Source organism: Pyrus communis, chromosome 8, assembly GCF_963583255.1.
Source record: "Pyrus communis chromosome 8, drPyrComm1.1, whole genome shotgun sequence".
NCBI classification, from domain to species: domain Eukaryota; kingdom Viridiplantae; phylum Streptophyta; class Magnoliopsida; order Rosales; family Rosaceae; genus Pyrus; species Pyrus communis.
The window spans coordinates 24,142,545-24,159,207 of NC_084810.1; the positions used below are offsets into that span (position 1 = coordinate 24,142,545).

The 16,663-nt window shown below is 35.4% G+C and overlaps 1 protein-coding gene and 1 pseudogene across 1 annotated transcript; both read right to left on the reverse strand.

The window, feature by feature from the left end:
- On the reverse strand, window positions 1–3,676 carry LOC137741457 (cation/H(+) antiporter 24-like). The gene is made up of 3 exons (XM_068481163.1): window positions 3,368–3,676; window positions 1,836–2,843; window positions 1–1,330 (listed from the first exon to the last, which is right to left on the reverse strand). The coding sequence occupies exons 1-3, from the start codon at window positions 3,674–3,676 to the stop codon at window positions 116–118; spliced, it is 2,532 nt and encodes an 843-aa protein (XP_068337264.1). The 3' UTR covers window positions 1–115.
- Window positions 3,677–4,718: 1,042 nt separating this feature from the next.
- On the reverse strand, window positions 4,719–8,029 carry LOC137743196 (cation/H(+) antiporter 24-like; annotated as a pseudogene).
- Window positions 8,030–16,663: the final 8,634 nt, after the last annotated feature.

Here is a 16,663-nt window from a genome sequence, read left to right on the forward strand (position 1 = left end):
CCTAAACTCAATTCTACCTTAGCTGGTCCCTATTTCTCTTTCAAATGCAATTTTTCAAAGCCTGAACCTAGCTAATAATGAATACACATCTGGCTTATGAAATATCAAACCCTAGTTACCAACACCATGAAATTAACAAATCCTTCACCTTCTGGGTAGGGCTAGGGTTACATGCAAACCTTCCACTTGTACTATCTGACCCTTGCCCTCTCAAAGTCTGCTGCTGTACCACTAACACAGAAGCAGTACAACAAAAATCAAGAGAGGAAATATAGTCCCCAATTATTCCCAACTCACCATTCTCACTCCAACATGATAGCCCGGATAAAAGCACAGGATTGATCCCTTGTTTCCTCCCCACAATCCAAAGGTCATAATTATTTTCATTATCATCATTCATTGATTGAATGGCTGAGATTGTCTCTTCCCCATTCCTCACCACCACCTCTTTATAATTCACCCTCTCATTCCTCTCATTCTTCATCCAAAACCATGTCACAACCCCATCATCCAACTTCTTCTCCATCTCATCATCACCTTCAGAATTGGGTGAAAGAAACCGAATCACAGTCAGTGACACATTGAATTTTCCAGCCATCCTATCTGCATAACACAATGCCTCCCTAGAATCTGCTCCGCCCAAAAATAGCACGGCAAAATGTAGCTCGGTGTTCCTTAATGCCAGTTGGTTGACATGACCCTTGTCAACCAGAACTCCAACTGAGCAAGGTGCATGGGCTAACACATTTGAATTGACGGATCTAACCCCATGCCTCACAATTTCTGTTAATTGTCCTCCAAGAGTATCCAAACACTCTTTATGAAAAGGCAAAATTATAAGTGTGGCCTTTTTCACAAGAGCTAGGTCACAAATGTCTTGATACATTGTTTTGTTTGGCACTATAGCTGTGAAGGGATGGAGCCTAACACACTCACCTTTGGTTTCTTGGTATTGCTTTAAGACATTGTGAATTGTGTGACAAACTGCATATTTTGAATTTTGCTCTTCCTGCTTTTCATGGTCCATAAGCACAGGACAAGCCCGGCCAACAAGGTCGACGAGATGGAGAGAAAAGATTACGAACGGGGTGCTTAGAGTTGGATTGGAGATTTCAAGAAGGTTTATGAGGGCAGCTATGCTATCTTCATCATATATACATAGGACTATGCGAAGTTCTGCTTCCTCCAGAGGAGTGTGCTGGATGGTTCTCCTTTTATGGACCATGTATGGCCTTGTTGGGTCATAGAGGATGCTGATCAAGGGCGTGGCTATTGCAGTCATTGTAGTGATGGATATCACCATCATTGTAAACCCTGGAATCGCCATTATCTGTGCATGTATACACACAGAACAGCGAGCAAGTGAATTCGGATGAGTAGGATTATGTTTCATTTATGATTTTCTAGGAAAAGTAAAAATGATAAACCCTAAGTTCAAAAGTAATGTAGTTTGGATATAAGCTCAATTCGGTGTAGATAAATAGTTAAGGCTCTTCATATATAAGTTCATCAAAACTCGATCATAGTTGAAAAACACCAAACTGATGTGTAAGATGTTGCTTTCTCTAGTTTGATTCTTTTGTGCTTCTCACTAACATTATAGTACTATTTAGGTGTAAAATGTCTTGGCAACAAATATAATTAAGAACTTTTTTATGCAAGTAGTGGAAGATTTCAGTCATATTTTTTTATCATCTAATCTAGCAGTTAATTTGTTGATTAACAATGTCATGTAATCCAAGAAGTACAAATTAACTGCCAATTTACACGATCTTATGCTTTCTGTAAGTCCATTTAACATTTCTTTCATGTGTATGCCAATAACGTACGTTTACCTTTTTGTCCATCCAGTGGAGTAAAACCACTATCTCCACTTGACCTTTTAGGATCATCATGAAGCTGAGCGTAACACCATCTCTGAGTGGCAACTCAAAGAAGGCAGAAGTGATTAGTGTTCCAAGCAACTTGGCCACATAGGCAGTCGCAATGATGGCAAACAAGGGACTCAAGCTTGACCAACCAACAGAGCTCATGGCATTCACATCCACAGAAAGCCCAACCATTGCAAAAGAAAATGGCATCAAAACATCCACTATAACCATCTCACTCCTCTCTACAATTGTTGATCCAAGCGGAGGGCCATCCGGGATCGCGAAACCCAACCAGAACGCACCGTTTACAATCGTGATCCCAGAGATGTCACCCAAACATCCCATCACTAAAACCCCCAACAAAATCGACACCACATATGCTTGGTCCACTGGTTGCCCCTCTGGGGTGGTCTCAGCAACTCTCAACAAACTCCTTCTAATCACAAACACAATGAAGGCCACAAAAACAACCACAGAAATCAAGTACCATAACACAGCCAGGTGGTTGCCCTCACCTTGCTTAGCTGCCTCAAATAAAACTATTATACACCCTCCAATCGCATCGCTGATCACCGATATCGACAATGCCAGACGTCCGATCTCAGAGCTCAGAAGGTTGAGCTCTTTGAGGATGGCGTGGATGACAGGAAACAACGGTAGGGCCAAGCCGGAGGAAATGAATCCAAGTGAAGAAATTCTAGCTAGTTCTTTGTCCATGGACTTGCGCAAACTGAATGCAACAATTGATATAACTATGAAGGGGAGGAGCACTCCAGCAAATGCCATGTACAATTGTTTCTTATTTGTCCTTTTCACTAGTGAAAGGTCCATTTTCACTCCGGACAAGAAAAAATAATAAGTGAATCCAATTAATCCAATATTTCTCACTATGAATTTTGAATTTTTTGGAAACATAACTGAAGTAAATTTCTCGCTGCGGCCTAAAATTGACGGTCCAATGAATATACCACCCTAAACAAAGTAATCAAGTCAATTGTAATACCAAAATGATGAATTTCATACAACCTGGTAAAGAATTTATGAACTTTATAATGATGTAAATATATATAGGGTAATATTAGGGAAACTAAATTTTGTAACTTAAGTGTTAATAAACGTGCTCATTTCCTATTGGTGACACATCATTTAGTTTGGAAATTTTGTTTACAAATTTTAATTTCCCTAGCATTACTTGTAAAATATATATACTTAGGGAGACCAAATTTTTAAACCAAAATTTGTAAACGAAATGATGTGAATGTTAATGATTGGATTATTACTTAAGTGTTGATTAACGTGCTTATTTTCTATTGGTGACACATCATTTGATTTGCGAATTTGGTTTAAAATTTTAGTATCCCTAACATTATCCATATATTATATATACACACATATGCATATAGAGTGCGTGTATGAACATTTTTTTATATGCATATATATAATATATATATTAACAAATTAATATGTAAGAACTCTTAGGGAGAAGAGGAACGTACAATGACTTCTGAGACCATTCTGGGTTGTTTGAGAGGCTTGAGAAGAACACGGAGGATACGTGTGAGGACGATGATCAAAGCGAACTCTAACAACAAAAGAGTGAATGAACTTTTCAATGGATTTTCACCGTAAAGTAAGCTGTAGAAGCCTGCCTGTCGAGTCTTTCCACATGAAATTATGATTGAAGGATAAACATTGTTGAAATCTATGGACACATTGCCGGCCTGAGCTTTCACGGACGCCTGAAATCTGTTTGAACCTCCATCCCAAGGAGTTGGGGGAAGGTAAAGTGGGAATTTTCTAACCATGCAAAGAAGTAACTGGAAACCCTAACCATGCAAATGTTGAGAGAGAGAGAGAGAGAGAGAGAGAGAGAGAGAAGGCTAAGAGGGGCAAGGACATGCGTTAATAAGGGATAAGAAGTTTTGACCATTTTTCAGATTTTCTTAGTTTGTGAGGTTGCCAACAAAAACAAATAGTTTGTGAGGATGTTGTTGATATTTCTTACCCATCACCCAAATATTTTGTATCGCCCCTATATCTCTTCTTTTTCCCTTTTTTTGTCGACATCACCCCTATATTTCTTTACTTGTTCCAATGTTACCTGTACTATTTTCTTTAAAAATTGATGTAAAAATGTTTCAATGACAAAATCATTTTTATGATTTTCTAGCATTAAAAAAAATCGTGAGAGCCAATTAAGTTAATTTAAAAAGAATCCTATTTTTTAAAAATATTGAAGAAAAAACTAACATTAAATCATGAAAGTAAGATCTTCATCAATGACAAAATTATAAGCTTAGCTAACATTAGCTAGGAGAGAAGCCAATCCCAATATTATAATCTATGATAAAAAAAAATTATTGGACGCGTGAAAATAAAATTCATTTTGGATTTCAATTATTTATTTATTTACTTCAAACATAAAATTTGAGTGAACAGAGAGGGTTCGAGCCCAAATGCAGTAAAATTAACATGAATGAAGGGTTCAAGCTCAAGAAGTATTTCTTCACTCTCGTCTATTCAAGAAGCTAATGTTGCTGTTGATCATGGACTTGCTGCTGTGCAAGGAGATATATACTTTAATTTTTTAACGGCGACTTATTTTTTATTATTATTGTTTTTTCAATAAAATGAGTGCATGATATGAAGCATCTCTACATGTAACAACATATAATACATCACTAAGTATATATTCAAATGAGTACTCATTTTATTCACTCACCTAAACTCTATTAATTCTACCTCAGCTGGTTTCAATTCCCTAATTCTCTTTCAAAGGCCATTTTTCGAAGCCTTAACCTAGCTAGCAATACATACTCATCTAGTTCATGAAATATCAAACCCTAGTTAGCAACACCACGAAGTTAACAAATCCTTCATCTTCTGAGTAGGGCTAGGGCTACATGCAAACCTTCCACTTGTACTATCTGACCCTTGCCCCCTCAAAATCTGCTGTTGTACCACTAACACAGAAGCAGTACAACAAAAATCAAGAGAGGAAATATAGTCCCCAATTATTCCCAACTCATCATTCTCACTCCAAAATGATAGCCCAGATATCAGCACAGGGTTGATCCCTCGTTTTCTCCCCACAATCCAAAGGTCATAATTATTTTCATTATCATCATTCATTGATTGAATGGCTGAGATTGTCTCATCCCCATTCCTCACCACCACCTCTCTATAAACCACCCTCTCATTCCTCTCATTCTTCACCCAAAACCATGTCACAACCCCGTCATCCAACTTCTTCTCCATCTCATCATCACCAACAGAATTGTGCGAAAGAAACCGAATCACAGTCAGCAACACGTTGAATTTTCCGGCCATCCTATCTGCATAACACAATGCCTCCCTAGAATCTGCTTCGCCCAAAAATAGCAAGACAAAATGTAGCTCAGTGTTCCTTATTGCCAGTTGGTTATGTATAACATGACCCTTGTCAACCAGAACTCCAATTGAGCAAGGTGCATGGGCTAACACATATGAATTGACAGATCTAACCACATTCCTCACAATTTCTGTTAATTTTCCTCCAAGGGTATCCGAAAACTCCTTGTAAAAAGGCAAAATTACCAGTGTTGCCTTTTTCACAAGAGCTAGGTCACAAATGTCTTGGTAATAGATCTGTATGGTACTATAGCTGTGAAGGGATGGAGACTAACACACTCACCTTTGGTTTCTTGGTATTGTTTTAAGACATTGTGGATTGTGTGACAAACTGCATATTTTGAATTATGCTCTTCCTGCTTTTCATGGTCTATAAGCACAGGAGAAGCCCTGCCAACAAGTTCGATGATACATAGGACTAAGCAAAGTTCTGCGTCCGCTGGAGGAGTGTGCTGGATGATTCTCCTTTTATGGATCATGTATGGCCTTGTTGGGTCATAGAGGATGCTGATCAAGGGCGTGGATATTGCAGTCATTGTAGTGACGGTATCACCATCATTGTAAACCCTGGAATCGCCATTATCTGTGCATGTATGGTTGTACACACACAAAAAAGCTAGCAAGTGAGTTCGGATGATTAGAAATATGTTTCATTTATGATTTTCTAGGAAAGGAAAAAATGCTAAACCCTAAATTCAAAAGTAACGTAGTTTGGATATAAGCACAATTGGGTCTGAGGGCTCTTCACAATTAAGCTCATCTAAACTCGATCATAGTTGAAAAACACAAAACTGATATATAAGAAGTTGTTTTCTCTAGTTTGATTCTTTTGTGTTTCTTATTAACAGTAATAGTTGTCATGGAGTATACTCATTAGGTGTAAATTAAATGTCTTGGCAACAAATCTAAGAACCTTTTTATGCAAGTAGTGGAAGTTTTCAGTCACATCTTTTTGCCATCTCATATAGCTGTTGATGTGTTGACTAACAATGTCATGTGATGCAACAAGGACAAATTAACTGCCATTTCACATGATCTTTATGCTTTTTATAAGACTGCCATTTCACATGATCTTTATGCTTTTTATAAATCCATTTAACATTTCTTTCATATACATTCCAATGACGTACGTTTACCTTTTTGTCCATCCAATGGAGAAAAACCGCTATCTCCACTTGACCTTTTAGGATCATCATGAAGCTGAGCGTCACACCATCTCTGAGTGGCAACTCAAAGAAGGCAGAAGTGATTAGTGTTCCAAGCAACTTAGCTGCATATAGGCAGTCGCAGTGATGGCAAACAAGGGACTCAAGCTTGACCAACCAACATAGCTCATGGAATTCACATCCACATAAAGGCCAGCCATTGCGAAAGCAAATGGCATCAAAACATCCACTATAACCAATTCACTCCTCTCCACAATTGTTGATCCAAGCGGAGGGCCATCCGGGATCGCCAAACCCAACCAGAACGCACCGTTTGCGATCGCCATCCCGGAGATGTCAGCCAAACATCCCATCACTAAAACCCCCAACGAAATCGCCAACACGTAGGTTTGGTCCCCTGGCTGCCCCTCTGGGGTGGTCCCAGCAACTCTCAACAAACTCCAAATCACAAATACAATGAAGGCCAGAAAAACAACCAAAGAAATCAAGTACCATATCACAGCCAGATGGTTGCCCTCACCTTGCTTAGCTGCCTCAAATAAAATTATTATACACTCCAATCGCATCGCTGATCACCGATATCGACAATGCCAGCCGTCCAATTTCCGAGCTCAGAAGGTTGAGCTCTTTGAGGATGGAGTGGATGACCGGAAACAACGGTAGGGCCAAGCCGGAGCAAATGAATCCAAGTGAAGAAATCCTAGCTAGTTCTTTGTCCATGGACTTGCGCAAACTGAATGCAACAATTGAAATAAGTATGAAAGGGATGAGCATTCCCGCAAATGCTATGCACAATTGTTTCTTATTTGCTTTTTTCACTAGGGAAACGTCCATTTTCACTCCTGATAAGAAAAAATAATAACTGAATCAATTAATCCAATATTTTTCACAATGAATTGTGAGTTTTTTGGGAATATAACTGAGGTAAATTTCTCGCTGCGGCCTAAAATTGACGGTCCAATGAATATACCTCCCTAAACAAAGTTAATCAAGTCAATTGGAATACCAAAATGATGAATATCGTACAACCTAGTCAAGAATATATGAACCTTATAATGAAAAATATACATATATATTATATATACACACACATATATGTAACGACGCTGGGCATTGGAACCAAAAATCGATTGCTTAGAGAGTGCGTGCATGAACGTTTTCTATATGCATATATATAATATAATATATATATGTGTGTGTGTGTGTGTGTGTGTGTGTGTGTGTGTGTGTGTGTGTGTGTGTGTGTGTGAACAAATTAATATGCAAGATCTTTTAGGAAGAAGAGGAACGTACAATGACTTCTGAGACAGTTCTGGGTTGTTTGAGAGGCTTTAGAAGAACACGGATTATACGTGTGAGGACGATAATCAATGCGAACTCTAACAACAGAAGTGTGAATGAACTTTTCAACGGATTTTCACCGTAAAGTAAGCTGAGGGAGCCTGCCTCTCGGGCCTTTCCACATGAAATTATAGTTGAAGGGTAGACATTGTTGAGATCTATGGTCACATTGCCGGCCTGAGCTTTCACGGACGCCTGAAATCTGTTCGAACTTCCATCCCAAGGGGTTGGGGCATGGTAAAGTGGGAATTTCCTAACCATGCAATGAAGTAACTGGAAACCCTAACCATGCAAATGTTGAGAGAGAGAGAGAGAAGGGGGCGTTTATAAGGGATCAACAAAAACAAATAGTTTGTGAGGATATTGTTGATATTTCTTACCCATCACCCAAATATTTTGTATCGCCCCTGGTATCTCTTTTTCTTTTTCTTTTTTTTTTTGTCGAAATCACCCCTATATTTCTTTACTGGTTCAAATGTTACCTGTACTATTTTATTTAAAAATTGATGTAAAAATGTTTCAGTGACAAAATCATTTTTATGATTTTTCTAGCATTAAAAAATCGTGAGAGCTAATTAAGTTAATTTAAAAGAAACCTAGTTTTTTTTTTTAAATACTAAAGAAAAAACTAACATTAAGTCATGGACATAGGATCTTCATTAATGACAAGATTATAAGCTTTTTAGCTAACATTAGCTAGGAGAGAAGCCAATCCCAATATTATTGGATCTAAGAACAAAAAAATTACGGGACGCGTGAAAATAGAATTCTTTTTGGATTTCAATTATTTATTTATTTATTTCAATTGCTAATTTAACCAAAACTACACTGAGTGAACAGAGAGAGTTTGAGTCCGGATGCAGTAAAATTAAAATGAAAAAAGAGTTCAAACTCTAGTATAGTGAAATTTATTCGAATTTCTTGACCATTGATGCAATCAACCACATACTTCTGCAATGGACCACATATTTTAAGCTAATTCAAGGCCCAACCCATAAAAAGCTAGAACCTGTATGGCTGCAATCCCACACAACCTATAAGTTATTAAGTTTCCCCAGCTAACTTTGTCTCAGAGAATTAATACATACATTGCACTGTTTTATCTTTTATGTTACTACGCTGAATCCTGCATGTGAAGACTCAAAAACCGAAGAGGAATTATTAATACATGGTAGGTGTATGAGCGCATTGTCAGGGTACAAATTAAAGAAAAATATTCAGAACCTCATGATCTTGAAACTTCAGCCCATCAATCGAATTACCATTAATATATGTTCCAGTGCTCTGCTCTCAAAATTGGACCAGTACCTTAAACCTCAAGAAGTATTTCTTCACTGTCCATTCAAGAAGCTAATATTGCTGTTGATCATGGAATTACTGAGCAGCAAGGAGATATATACTCTAATTTTTGAACGGCGACTTATTGGTGATCATAACTAATTTTGGATCTAACCTTTGATAAAAGTTATAAAAGCAAATACTGTACTATCGCTCTTCTAGTTGATGCTGCTGCTGTGGAGATTTTAATTTTTCTGGTTGGAGTGCGTCATCCTCTCATTCTCTTCTTCTTCATAACTCAAGGGTATATAATGTTTTTCTTTTTGATATGTTACCATTCGAGTTCGAATTCTCGTATATTTCAAGGATTATATTTTCTTGATACAGATATATTTAGGGCGATTGAATAAACTAAGCCCTAGATAGTTTGAGGGTTTCACCAATTAACCATGTAAAGCCAAAGGTACATCTTGGATATTTTAACCATCTAAATCTTGCAAGGGCGAGAGGGGAAAAGGTAAACAGGCCAGGCTGTGGCACAAAGCTGGTGGTGGGGGTCCTGTTGAAGCACATTCCTCGATCACATATTATCTTCTCCGAAGATGAAGATCTCTCGTCGTCATCATTTGTTTAAGCAAGAACAATTGGATATCAAAATATTGCTGGTAAATTGGTTCCTTTGTCCCCAAATAGCAGGACATACTTTGTACCCTAAAGTTATATCAAGTTTCTCAGCACCCGAAATGCAATCCATCCCGGCCGTACACGTGGCTATTAATGGCCAACCAGATGATTCATATTGCACATAGAACAGGAGATACACAGAGAACATATATATCAAATAAATATGAATTACGTATGAAAGAAGTCAAGTTCACCATCATCATCTCGTTTGCAATAGCAATAGCAACACCAACGAATTGCTAATTTTATCTCTTTTATTAGGTTAAGGGACGAGATTGTGACTTTGGAGAAAATTTGTGTTTATCTGAAACACTTGTCACATGGTTTGAAATGTTTTTTTAAATATAAATAAACAACAAAATTAATATGTTTCACTTTTTAATTTTTTTTAAAGAATTTAAATGAATAACACGAGTGTACACAAAAAAAAAAAAAAAAAAAAAAAAATTCCAGACGCTAAAGGGAAGTAGTCAACATTGACCGTTACTATTCATACTAACCTCTCCACTATTGAAAAAGCTGCCCTGCCAAAAGACTCAGTCAAACCATGAAACCCTAGTTCTCATCACAACTCACGAGGCGTCGAGGCTTCTTGCAGTCATCACAACTCACCAGTTACTGGTTCCATATCTCAAAAACGTTATCATTATTCTAGAGAAGACTAAGGTTTGGATCGAATCTGCTAGAGAAACATAGATCATGAGACAAAAATTAGGTGGAATTTGAGAACATCCAAGTTAGACAAATTAATCCCCAGATTTCAAAGAAATATTGAAAGTTAAGACAGTTCAAGAAGTAATTACTGAAATCTAGCATCGACTGTAGAAAATAATATCTAAAAGAATATTCTGGAGCAATAACAGAAGAAAGTGAAATAATTGTCAATATAAGAAAGAAAGTGAGAGCGGGAAGATGGAGAAAAGAAACAACAAATCATGGTAACTATGAATATGCTTAATCAGGAAACAAATCTCTGGGTTTTACCCTTTAAAAAGATGCATTCATATATATTACTATAAGTAGTAATATATATAGTTCTTTCTCAGATGGGTAAAATCCCAAAATCCCTTAATGTTTAAGATCAAAGGATGAAAGCTAGCTAGTGTAAACCTTCAATGGAAAAGAGCTTGAGAACAGCTAGCTAGCTGAAGATCCTAGCTAGATTTAACTGAGAAGGACCATACAAATTAAATTTAAGCTATTGTTGTATGATTAATAAACACCAAAATTAAGGGAAAGATATACGCACTCTGCAGAGGTATGTCAGAAGCAGCCATGATGAGAGTGAGAGAGAGAGAGAGAGAGATTAGTATGAAGAAGCCATGAAACTCAGGATGGATAGCGCATGATGAACAAAGAAACGCCTACCTAGTAACTAGACCCTTTGTTCATATGGCGCTATCCCTCCTGAGCTTTACAGATTCTCCCCTACTTTAATAATTCTACTATCAAAAAGCCTCTGCACATTTCAAGAAACCTAAATAAGCAAGGCTATAGTGAAGTGAAAAGGCCAAAGCCCTTCAACATCTGAATAAGAGATGGAGAGGGAGAGCTCATCAGTTGGTGGGTGGGTTAGAAAAGTGAGGAAAAGGGGTGTATTTATAAGAGGAGCTAGAGATTGTAACATGAAAGACTTTTTTTTTTTGCTGAACACATGAAAGAGTTTAGACGGAGTAAAATGAGTGAGTTCGTATGGAAGGACGGTTAATTTATTTTACTATATAATTATGATTTGTATTTTGTTTATAATTTTGTTGGTTTGAAGATGATAGTGCTTTATTCGCTGTTCCTTTATATGCTGCCGACTACGATACGCATCCTCAATGCTGGGATGTTATACGGTTCTGGTACAATACATACGAATTAACCTTTGTTTAGCAACTTTTCCCCAAATAAACTTCAATTCTCTTTTGGTGACGGTGGCGGTTTTGGGCATGTGCAGTAGGTGCCCTTGCACATGATCCCAAATCCTAAAAGACTCCTAAAGATGAAATCTATCTTTGGGAAATCTAGTAGATTTCGCGTGTGAATAAGAGAAATATGGTCTTCATATGCATAAGAGGTATATCACTTTTATGTTTTTAGCTTGGTTTTGCCGGCTTTGTTATAAATTGTGTTTTTATTTATTTCTTACAAAAATTTTGTTGATTTCAACTATAACTCACAAGTAATAATACTTCATTTAGATCCCTTATTAATACAACTACAGACATATCAATTACCTTTGTTGCAGGAGTTTTTATGCAATGGCCCATTTATTATCTTTTGCATATGACCCCTAAAATCTCAAAACCGATACAATCTCAGCTGACCATTAAATATTGTCTCTAATATAAACGAGTACACAATTTGAAAATAACGTAGCCGATTGAGTTGCATCTCTGATGTGGATACGTCTCATTACTATTAGTGAGATGATGTACAGATAATTAGTTGAAAAGGTACAAATAGTTTTATTCTTTTAAATCAAGTTTTTACAAATTAAAGATAACATCATATTACATGCACTTCTCAAGTCTTAAAATCAATTTCTTACCTCCCCCAAGGCTTCGATTGTCAGGATTCTTCTAAGTATATATTTTAGAGTACTTAGTCTTAAATTATAACTCAACATACTTAGTCCTAAATTATAACTCAAAGTCTAGTTCCTAGTTAAGTTATTATTTTGTTTAGTTTGAGAAGAATGAATTATTAATTACAAGGTTTAGCTCTAAATAAGAAAATAAAATTAGCAACAAACTTGTAGCACTAATGATTAAAAGGATCTTTATGTGAAGGTCTCAGATTTAATTTTCACCGTCTCATATTTCTTGTATCAAAAAAAAAGAAAAATGAAATTATTGAGTCATTGATTGATTAGTTGATAGCTTCAGCATCAATTTATCTTGTGAGTGGGTCAACCACTGTATCAATTGGTCAAACGACTGCACTTCACCATGCCAACGTCACTTGCGAGAAAATTTATACTTTTGGAACCCCCGATTAGTCGTAATCATCACGAGTTCATAATCCCAATTAGCTCTAGTGTCGAAACGCGTTTGCGTGTTTTTAAATTGAATGAAAACACTTTTGATAAAAGTGTTTGTGGAACTAATACTTAATAAAAATACAATTAAATCATAAAAAAATACTTAAAATGTTTTCTGTAAGAAACACATAACTCATGTTTCTTTCAGGAAACACTTTAAATGCTTATGAAACTCAAAAATAATTTCATCAAAAACGATTCTAATCATTTTAAAAACCATTCCAATCGAAATATTCATCAGCAACATAAAAGCATTCTCTCTTGTATTGCAGTATCCCACTAAGAGCTACCGAATTGAATGACTAAAAAGACCAGTTTTCAAAATTCAGCAATTACCTCAAGTTTAAGTGCTTCAACACTTTTGACATTTTTTTTTCTTCTGCTTTTTAATTGCGATCATCGATATGATTATCTGAAGGGACTTTTTTCACTCTGATTATCATCAAAAGGAGAGATTAAAAATGCAACATAGACATATAACAGTAATAATGACGATTATTTATTTCAATTGAGATGTCAAGCTGACATGAAAAAAAATGCTAAGTTGACATGGACAAAGAAGTGTCAAAGTTGACCCTGCCTTCAAATATAGTTTTTGTTATTTCCAAAGGCATTCTACTTGTCTTACCTTAAATACTAGCACATTTATGTATTATTTTATTATTTTTTAACCAACAACAATCCAACTTTTATTATTTTTGTTTAAAAAAAAACATAAATGAAGCAATAAGTTTTGGCATATCGGGTAGAAGGAAAATATTGACAATTTGTCATCAAATTTAAATTTGATGCTTTGGATTTGACGTCTCTTTTGAATATGCTCTAAGGTTTTGCTTTACTCCTTTTCGTCGTTTCTTATTTCTCATAGAGGCAAAATATAACATAAAGTTTTTTAGTACTAGGAAGAGAAAAAAAATTACTATATGTGGTGGAGGATGTCCCCTTGAAAGGTATATATGTGGAATATAGCATATAAAACTTGTGAAATAGTACTCTCCCAACTTTTTAAAAGAGCTAGGGGATTGGAAGGGGAACTGAGGAACCCTTTGTGGAGGGATTTGTATGCGTAATTTTGTATGTGCGTGGCAGCTGCCTGGGCAACAGCACCACAGAATCAGGGAGATGATCACAAAAGGGATTTCATCATTAGGTGATTAAGTTTGGATAAAAATTTGAGAAATGCTAGACTGGTTAACGATTCCTCAACACTTAGTAGTCAATTCACAAATTTTAATGTTAATGATATGAATCGTTAATATTATAAACCATTATGTAAAAATTATTTGTAATAAATAATTAAGTAAATGAATGATAGTGCTTCATCGTCAAATTGTATAAAAACACATAATCATAATTGATAAAAGTATTATGAACCGTTTATCTATTTACTACAGCTGATTGATTAAACAACTTTAGTTTAAATTGATTTTTTTTTTTTTTGCAAAGATTATCTTTATTGGTGATTATAATATAAACGATTTCGATCATAACTACTAAATTATGTGGATCGGCCACGAAAGATTTTGAAGTGAAATTCCTCAGCATTCTTGAGAGGCGAGGCATTTCTCTGGAAAAAAAAAATAATGTGATTTTTAGTGTGATGTCACAATATATTCATATTGTAACACTACCATGTTAGAAATTGACAATTATATAGTGTTTCTTTTACTAGTTAACTAATGTTATATTGTTACTAGTATAATAGTATTTAATCAATAAAGAGTGAGTATTAGATATGTATAAATAAATGTTATGAGTCGACCGATTGCCTTCGCTTAATGATGTTAATTTAGGCATTCGTCCCCCTCAACAGTCAACATTATGTCTACCCATTAACTTGTTTTAGTAGACATTTATCTTTGATATTCTTGAAGAGTTGGGGAAATTAGATTCCTCCATAAAATGAATCAATTATTCTAAGATTTTCGTTCCATCTCATGAGGAAGAACACTATTTAGGTTAGGAAAAACGAAGAGGGAAACTTCCACGTGACAAGTCTTGTGGTAAATTTGCCAACAGGATCCTCTCCAAATTCTTTTAGTGAAGATGTTGAGAATCCGTAAATTGTGTTCGCTTATCGTACATTGTGCGATCAGTTTTTATCAGGTATTGTTTGTATTTAATTTTAAATAAAAATATTTAAAATAATTTTTAATCGCACGATATACGATGAACGAATATAATTCACGAATTTCCAAAATTCCCAGAAAGAAAATCCGACGAGAATTTGGATTCGTAAATTTGTACTAGTTTCAAGTATTTACTAAACATTGGATTTATGAAGACGAGGGCTGTGCATTCAGCAATGGGGCCGGTTTATTCTCTGCCTCTGTGGGACGTCTAGGCACTTGCACCCAGAAGGCCACCACCACTATACCTACCACTCCACACACCCCATTGGGTTAGTATAGTGTAGGAGAACTTATTGGATTTGTTAAGGTGACCACTCGTGTTGATGAAAAAAAGGGCTTTTAGATCCAGGTCCAAAAATGTAGAGCGTTTTTAGGAGTGAGTCCAGTTATCTAATTATATGTTTTTATTTCTTTCATACTCATTTTACATTTTCTAAAAATATTAAAAATCAATTAAAATCTTCTAATATTATGCATTTTCCAACTCCAAAAGAATATATTTAATATCTTATAACAAAAAAACTAATATACTAATATAAATTTATCTGCAAAACATTCTACCCTAACTCCTAACTCAAGTAACAAATATATGAATGTATATAATACCTATACGCGAGATATGAAACCTAATTAAAGGGTAAAAAAACATAACATACCTACAAGCAAGACACATTAATCTGTGACAGGTTGATTATAAAAAAAGAATCTGTCATATAGGTAGATAAATATAATTAACCTGTAATATAGGTTGATTATTAAAATTAAAAATAAAATCTATAAATGGGGTTTAAAGTAGGAGGAAGAACGAGAAATAACAAAAAGATAAATAAAAAGAAATAAGCAAAGAGATAATTGGGAAGAAATTTGATTTTTATAATAAATCTTATCATTGAACAAATAACTATTGATAATTAGATAATTAAATATAACAAATTGGACTTATTTTAATAAATTGGACTATTCATACTATTGGCTCAAAAAATTGGACTTATATCAAGTTTCCCCATGAAATAATGGTATGTATAAATTTTATTGGTATGAAACGTTATTAATGATATACTTATGTCACGTAACTTATTTTCGTAGACTAAATAAAAGACTCGATAAAGACTATAGAAACTCAATACATCATCTCTTAATAAAGAAAGACTTACATAACAACAAACGACACAATAACAGGTTACTTTGATATAGAATTTGTTGCTCTCCTCTCGTCCTCTCTCCTTTTTTTTCTTCTTTTTCAGAACCTGTTGCAGGTTAATTTGCTCAGTTTTAACAGTTACAGAATCAGGCCCCCCAAGCTCTCTAAACCCTAGTCTTGGCTCGCGAACCCAAGCCTTTTTTGGCTTCTTTCTCAAAAGTGAATTTCTTTTACTTTTCAACTGTCTGGGCTCTCTTCTGCCTTAAAGGACATGGTTGGCCCTAGTACCCTCCGACCTGCATAATCAATTGCCATTCAATTATACCTGAAACTTCTCCATTGGGAAAAACAAAAATCTGGGTAATTTGGTCATTATGGCTTTTTCTTTATACCTTTTCTTGAAAAGACTTATAAAAAAAAGCTTTCCTGGTTCTTCTTCTTCCTCCTCAATGAATTGTGCCAGTCTGACTGACCAGCGACCTCTAGTGACCCCACTCAAGCATGCGGATCGAAAATGTATTAAAACCCATGATCGATTTCTTTCCGTTTTTATTGGTAGAATGATACAGTAAGAATTTCAATTCAAATTAATTACTATTATAAATTATAAATTATCCTATAAAAATTATTTT